We start from the raw sequence: 7,775 nt of genomic DNA, 5'->3' as shown, positions 1-7,775 counted from the left end.
AAGATACTCTATAATCCAACTCCATGCATTTTCATTTGCTGTCCCCCATGCCTGAAGTTCTCTCCTCTCATTTCTGCCTCCTGTCCTCCTTGAATTTCCAACTAAAACTACTTTCTGTAAGAAGTCTTTCCAGATCCTACTCAATAGGGATTCCCTCTGAAATTATTTCAATTATCCTGTATATATCTTATTTATATATAGTTGTTTGCATGTCATCTCTCCCAACTGACTATGAGTTCCTTAAGGGCAAGGTCTGCTTTTTACTTTTCTTCATCTCCCCAGTGTATAGCACACTCCATGACACATAGTAGGCATTTAATATTTAGTGATTTGCCAAAGGAATTATTTTGAAGATTTAGAGAGAATAAATTCATCTGGAAGAACAAAAGGTCAGGAATCTCAAGGGAAATAATGAAAAAAAGTGGAGAAAAAAGAACCTAGCAGTAGAAATCTATAGTCATCAAAACTATTTGATAATGATGAAAACAAGAAGTTTGATCAGTGGAACAGAGTAGGCTCACAATAGATGGAAAAAACCCAAAATAACAGTGTTTGACAAACCTTGGCTACTAGGTTAAAGACTCACTATTTGACAAAAACTGCCAGGCCAAGTAGGAAGTAGTCTAGCAAAAAAATACGTTTATACCTGTATTTCATACAATGTATGGGTTCGTGATTTGAAGATTATTTAAAAAATCCTTAGGTCTTGCTTTAGAGAAGCAAGGAAAAATATCTTTATAACAATTATGGATAAGAGTTAATGCCCAAAAAAGGGAGGGAGAGGATCATGGAAGACAAAATGAACAACTTTGATTACATAAAATTAAAAAGTTATTGCACAAACAAAACCAGTATTAAAATTAGAAGGGGAACAGCTAACTGAGAAAGAAAATGAGAAACTAGTTTTGTTAAATGAGAAATAAATTTAAAAAGAAGAAAAAAAGCTGTATTAGGAGCAAGAGGAAGTTCAATGTAGAAATAGGAATCCTATTTCATTTAGATGATACAAATAAATAAAATTATCAGAGAGAAAGCAGAACTATTATACTCCTATTCTGCATCTCATGATCAAGTAGAATTATCTTTAGATTATTAAGTACAGAGTAAAAATAGTTAAAAGATAACTGAAACTTAAGATTAAGCAGTGGGGAGGCCAGGTAGCACAGTGAGTAAGAGCACCAGCCCCAGTGTTGGGATGACCTGGGGATCGAATCGGGGCTCAGATACTTAGCACCACACCCAGAAATAACTGGCTGTGTAACCTTGAGCAAGTTACTTAACCCCAATTGCTTAAAAAAAAAAAAGATTAAGCAGGGATATGGTATGAACATGTTTGATTGCCCTCAATTATTTCAGTCAGGCTCAGAAAAAGCCTGTGTCTTCCTTGGATAGCACAGCATAGTAGATAAAATTCTAGACTTGGAACTGCAAAGAGGTTGAGGGTCTTACCCAAGGTGGCAGTAAATGGCAGAACCAGGATTTGAATGCAAGTCCTTGGAATCTACCCTTTTTATTTGTGTGAAACTCTGTAGAAGGAGAAAGAGAAGTGATATTTTCATAACAGTGTACCATAGAAAAGTGGTAAAAGCCAGCAAAACTTCATTAAAAAGCAAGTTTGTCAAACTCACTTTATTTCCTTTTTTTGATTGGCTTATTAGAATCAGCTGCTTACTAGAGATAGCGCTGACTTCAATTTTATTTTTTTTTAAATTGTTTATTTTCCTTTTATATCATTTCCCATTACCTGTTCCTTATATAATCCTTATGCAACAAAAAAGTCATTGACCATGTCTGAGGGTATTCTGCTTCTATAGTACAAGACTTCTCTACTGAGATGCTCCTTAATTCTAGTGCCTCCCCTGTTTATTATGTCATTTATCCTGTATATAACTTGTTTGTACCCAGTTATTAGCATGTCACTTCCCTTAGACTGAGCATAAGTGTAGGGAATAGTTCTTTTCTTTGTATCTTCAGCACTTAGCACAGTGTGCAGCATGTAGTTGTCCCTTAAATGTTTACTGAATGACTGACTGAGGTATATTTATATCATCAGTCCTTTGGAATTAAGATTGGTTATTGAATTCTGAAGTGTTTTCATGCTTTACTTTACGTTATTGTAGTAATTATATTGTTCTTTTGGCTCTGCTGACTTTACTTACGTTACACGTTGTCCTAAGACTCTCTAACTTAATATTTGTCATTTATGGTTCACTGCTATTCCTATATATTCATGTTCAATTTGTTTAGCCATTCCTTAGTCAAGGTGTACCCTTCTGATTTCAAGTTTCTGTCTACTTAAAAATGTGCTATTAATATTTTGTCATATATGTTAATTTTCCCTCTTAGAATTTCTTTTGGTACATTCCTTGTAGTGGCATCACTAATGTCAAACATTTCATTTTTCTAGCATAGTTCCAAGTTATTTTTCAGGAAGTCTGGATCAATTCACAACTCTATAGTTTTACTGCACTTTTCATAAGACCCTTCAATAATGGCTGTTCTCATCTTTTATCATGTTTGTCACTTTGGAGAGAGGTGATGCCTCAGGATTTTTTAAATGTCCATTTAATAATAGTAATAATAGTTAACATTTATGTAGTGCTTACTTTGTGTAGACACTTAGCTAAGCACTTTACAATTATCTCATTTGATCCTCACAACCATCCTAGAAAGTTGGTTTTATTATTCCCATTTTACAGATGAGGAAACTGGATCACATAGTAAGCATCTGAGGGTCATGGAGACTCTAGGCCTAGGGATATACCTACTGAGTCACTCAGCTACCATCATCACTAGTGATTTAGAGCATGTTTTTTTTTACCATTTAACCATTGTTAACCATTTGTATGTCATCTTTTAAAAACTGTTCATATCTGTTGACCACTTATCTATTGGAGAATGGCTTTTGAGTATATGTATGTGTATGTATACATGTGTGTATACACCTACACACATATACACAAAAAGTCAATTCTGTATATATCTTGGACATCAGACTTTTAACCTTTAAATTGTGTTCTTGGGTTCTTGGGTTGATTGAGCCCTGGATTATGGGTTTAACTGCTTCTGGGTCTTAATTTCTTAGTCTGTTTCACTGCCTTTATTTTCTATTTTTTCAATTATTAATAAGTAGTTTTGATGCTTACTGTTTTCTAACGTACTGTGAGAGAGGTAGCATGATATAGTGTAGTGAGAAAGAGAACAGATTGAAGATGTTCAGGTATTGCCCCTGGTACATGCTGGTTGTGGTTCTAGGCAAAGTGATGAACCTTTCAGTGACAATGGGAGAATCTTTAAAATTACACACTGCTAAGCATTGGTAGAAGAGTTGCCAACTCCAGTGTCAGGTCTGCCTTCCCAACATCTCTTGGATATGTTGCCTCATTTCTACTCTCCCAGCCACAACACTAGTGCATTTAATGCCTTAACACCCTACTTCATAATTGTTTAAAACCTGGCCAGTGATGACACAAGAAGTCTTTGTGATCTTTCCTCACAGTGCCATTAATCTGTCCTGTAAACAAAACCAAGGCAAGAGCAAATAAATGTTCATCCTGAGCAACTTGTTGGCTGCAAACCATACCGAGAGCAGGATTTAGAGATTTGGACAGAATATAAAATAGAAAGTATAAAATAGAGTGTAAATTAGAAGAAAGTTGAGGACAGACTGAGTGAAAAGAAGGCATTAAGTAGAGAATTAGAAAGCAAAAATGTTGTATACGCAATTAGATGTAGAGAGGGCAATTGCTGAATGGCTACAGAAAGAAAAGGAATTCTTTCAAGATAGCAAAATATCTCCACACACAGAATATTCTACCTCTGGGGGGTCTTATTTGGACAGTGAGCTGCAATATTCCTGCCAATCCATTAAAGATTCAAAATGGCTGACATTAAGTGCACAAGAGCAGTAAGTACCACTAGATTTCTCTTTTGGAGAAAGAATGACAGGTTGTAGGTTTGTTTCTTGTTCTCTTCCTTTGGAAGGACAATTATTTCTCCAATGGAAAATAACCATGGTGTGGGACTTTTAGAGAAACTGTTGTCTTTCCTGAGGGGAAAAAAATGGGAAAAACTTTTGTCGGGGAGGGGAAGGGGAGGAGGTCAAGACCAGTATTTTCATTGGCATATTGGGAACTCCCAATGAATTAATTCCCTCTATCAATGCAGTTTGGCAATTTATAATCTTAAGAGTTATCTGGGACACTTGGGTTAAGTGACTTGCCCAGGGTCACACACTTCCTGATTCTGATGTTGGCTTTCTATCTACAACAATATGTCTTCTTAGGAATATATTTCAATCAGCTAATGAAATATCCTATTACCATACACAGTATTATGCCTCTTGGCCCATTTTCATATAAGAAACCATTTAAAGATTTTTCTTTTTCCTTTAGAAGGTTTTATCTGTAAATACCGTGGTCCTTAGGGTGTAGTGGCAGAGAAGAGAAGATGTCAATGGTGCTTTTTTTAATGCCACTTCCATGGATCAAATCATATTAATTTCTGAAGTTGCATCATTTCACAGTTCTAAAAGACTTTAGTAAACATTTGGCTTCTAAGACTTTTTTCTTAGTCTGGTTCCACCTTATTTTTTAGGTTAGCCTGGGTTAAAAATACTCAAGACCCTCGGATTGCCAGGGGTCTCCAATCCCCTCTGGAGAAAAAGATCTTGGTAAGCAAACTACCATACAAAACCACTGTGCAAAAGCCTACCAGAAGAATAAATAAACAGTTTGAGAAAGCTAGAGGTTCAAATGATAACTTCTAATTGGGAAGTTTTTTTTTTCTGGCAGTTCTTTCTAGCTACTTGAAACTATGATATTATTTTGTAAATTTTTCATATATGATCATCCAACATTGGATTTTTTTTTTGAGAATTGCCTATTGACTTGGTGACAATGCCTCACTGACCAATAAGCCTGAGAGATATACTTGGTAGTGAAACGTGAGCATAAAGATTCTTGCACTAATGTAAAAGAGGCCTCCTTCTGTAGCAATTGTAAGAAAACACTCTAATCCTGGCATTCTCCATAGAAATCAAATATTTAAAATATGTTTTCTGGAGAAAAGTCTTCTTTATTATAAATTCTATACTTTACTCTGACAGAGTTTGGGTGGCATACGTAGTACAGCTGCACAAAGACTGTTAGCTAAAAAACATGAAGAGGAGAATGAAGCCATCTGCAAATTCAAGTCTGCATCCCAGGACTACCAGTTCAGCCAAGCTTACTCCAAGAGACAAGATGAAATTATGGAGGAACCCCAGAGGTATATTCCCGAACAGTCGCCTGGCCTATGCAGAAAGTCAGAACTAATTAAAGAAGAAAAAATATGGGCACCAAAAAAATGGGACTATTTAGTAAATGAGAGAGAACTAAAGCTGATAGAGAGGCATATTTACAGAGCAAAACATGCAAGAAACCTTAGAAACAAAACACGTATAGTATACCGCCATGATATCTCAAGGAAAATATTTCCTCCCAAAACTTGGACCCCAGAAAGTAAAGAGGATAGTGACATCCAGAAAAGACCTAAAACAAGAGAGCAGATGAGAGAATCAGAAGCAAAGCAAATTAAAGAACATCAAAAGCGCATGATGCACGGCAGAAAAGTTATGCAAAGACACAAGGAGAGATGTTTTTATAGCATCCCCAGCGAGGTTCCTCTAGTTCCAAAACCTGAGGCAAAGAAAGAGCAAATGAAACTTTATGAATGGGTTGCTGCTTATCCACTTCTCCAACCTCGACATGGGAAGCGGTTGGAAATACGTATCCTTATTGAAAAATCAAAGTTCAAAGAGGAGGAACCAGAGGAAGATCATAGAACGATACTGCCAGTATTCTTGAAAATACCACCATTTTTGAAGAGTCAAATAGACAAAATGAAAGCTTATTAAAGTTGTTATATTTCTAAGATCAAGGGTTAAATATTTTGGATGAAAATATTGTTTGTAACTTTTAAAACAGAAGCTACATTACTAGATACTATCTCTATAAAATTAAACTGTGAAGAGAGGAAAAAAAAAGGAAAAAGTTGAGTTCTTTACATTGGAGGGAGTGGGGTAGAGATAAGATTGTAGCCCAAAACTTTTTTTTTAGAGGGGGGAAGGCAGGGCAATTGGGGTTAAGTGACTCGCTCAAGGTCACACAGCTAGTCTAAGGCTGAATTTGAACTCAGGTCCTTCTAACTCCAGGGCCAGTGCTCTATTCACTGCGCCACCTAGCTGCCCCAATAGCCCAAAACTCTTAAATCTCTGAATAGGCTTGGTGTGAGAATATAAAAATTGCTTTGACTAGCAAAGATAAACTCAAAAGTATACTTTTTCTCTAAGGGTTGGGTAGGGATAAAGAAGAAATAAAAAAAGATAAATTAGGAAAGCACTCACTGATCAGAAATATTAATCAATTAACTAATTGATGTTCCAGACACTGTGCTAGGGTACACAAATAATGAAAAGGTCCCTAGCCTGAAAGAGCTTACATTCTAATGAGGAAGATAAGAAGTCCATGTATAAGTTATATGTAGAATAAATATAATCTGAATAAATACAAAGTGGTTAAATACCAGATAGATTAGGAGGGGGGCATTAGCAGGGGATGGTAGATGTGAGGAATCAAGAAGGAAGGTAGTACTTGAGCTGTAGCTTCAAGGAAGAGAGTGATTTCATGGGGCAGAGGTAAGGAGGGAATGCATTCCAGGTATTAAAGAAGGCTAGTAAAAAGGCAAGGAGATGGGAGATACAGGTTTGTGAATAAAAAACATTGAAAAGACCAGTTCAGCTATATTGCATTGTAAGGAATGGGGAGTGCAACGAAACTGGAAGAGAAGTTGTTGGGGCAGGTCATAGAAGTACTTAAAAGTGTCCTAGAGGCAATCACAAGGAGTCACTGGAGTTGAGTGAATAGTGGAGTTCCCATGATCACATCTGTGCTTAATGAACATTACTTTAACATGGAGGACATGTGAGGCAGGGAGACCAATTAGGAGGTTATTACAAGAAACTAAGGCAAGAGGTAATGACGGACTTGAACTAAGGTGGCAGGTTTTTGAGTAGAGAGAAGGGGTACAATGAAAAATATGTTGTGAAGGGGAAAATGGCAAGATCTGGCAACTGACTGGATATGGTAGGGGTGAAGAATCTAAGTAAATACTAAGATGCTAGTCTCCATGACACAGGAAGTATGGTGGTACCTTTAACAGAAATGGGGAATTTGGAAAAAGACTTTGGAGGGAAAGATAATTTAGTTCTGGATCTTTGAGATATCTCTGGGACATACACTTTGAAAGGTTCAAAATACATTATTGATGATGTGAGATTGAAATTAGGATAAGACTAGAGCTGGATCTGTAAATGTAGAAGTCATCTACATAGAGATAATTAAAACCTTGGGAGCTGCTGAAGTTACTGAATGTGCGGAAGAGAAGAGGGTCTATGACACAACCTTGAGGAACACCCACAGTTTAGGGAGCATGCTATGAATGAGCTAGCAAGAGAGACTGAGAAAGTTGTCAGATTGGTAGGAAGTTGAACCAGGAAAGGTTTCACAGAAACACAGTATAGAAAGACTACCCTGGCGGAGAGGTTGGTCAACAGTGTCAAATACTGCAGATGGACTGAGAAGGGTGAGGATCAAAAAGACTATCAGATTTGACAAGATAGTCATAACCATAAATCTGGTAACATCAGATGAGTGATGAAGAGGGAAGTTAGATTATATAGGACTAGGAATGAGAGCAGAAGAAAGGGGGACAACATGCAGAAATTCCAAGGAATT

The 7,775-nt window shown here is 36.7% G+C and overlaps 1 protein-coding gene across 1 annotated transcript; it reads left to right on the top strand.

Annotated features, from left to right (window-relative positions):
• The first annotated feature begins 3,212 nt into the window (after nucleotides 1-3,212).
• Nucleotides 3,213-6,449, top strand: LOC138168365 (putative uncharacterized protein ZNRD1-AS1). The gene is made up of 3 exons (XM_069097404.1): nucleotides 3,213-3,220; nucleotides 4,597-4,672; nucleotides 5,108-6,449. Exons 1-3 carry the CDS (start codon nucleotides 3,213-3,215, stop codon nucleotides 5,894-5,896), a joined length of 873 nt encoding a protein of 290 aa, XP_068953505.1. The 3' UTR covers nucleotides 5,897-6,449.
• The last annotated feature ends 1,326 nt before the right edge of the window (nucleotides 6,450-7,775 follow it).

Source organism: Petaurus breviceps, unplaced genomic scaffold (assembly GCF_028583685.1).
Source record: "Petaurus breviceps papuanus isolate PSGF00001 unplaced genomic scaffold, PetGlider_PUasm1.0 37, whole genome shotgun sequence".
Taxonomy (NCBI): Eukaryota; Metazoa; Chordata; class Mammalia; order Diprotodontia; family Petauridae; genus Petaurus; species Petaurus breviceps.
The sequence above is the reverse complement of the archived record's forward strand: the minus strand, read 5'-3'. Positions and strand labels throughout refer to the sequence as shown.

Excerpts from the sequence above, each read along its gene's own strand:
- LOC138168365 (XM_069097404.1), top strand. Across the intron at positions 4,673-5,107 it reads CTCTGGAGAAAAAGATCTTG|AGTTTGGGTGGCATACGTAG; the intron begins GTAAGCAAACTA and ends TTACTCTGACAG.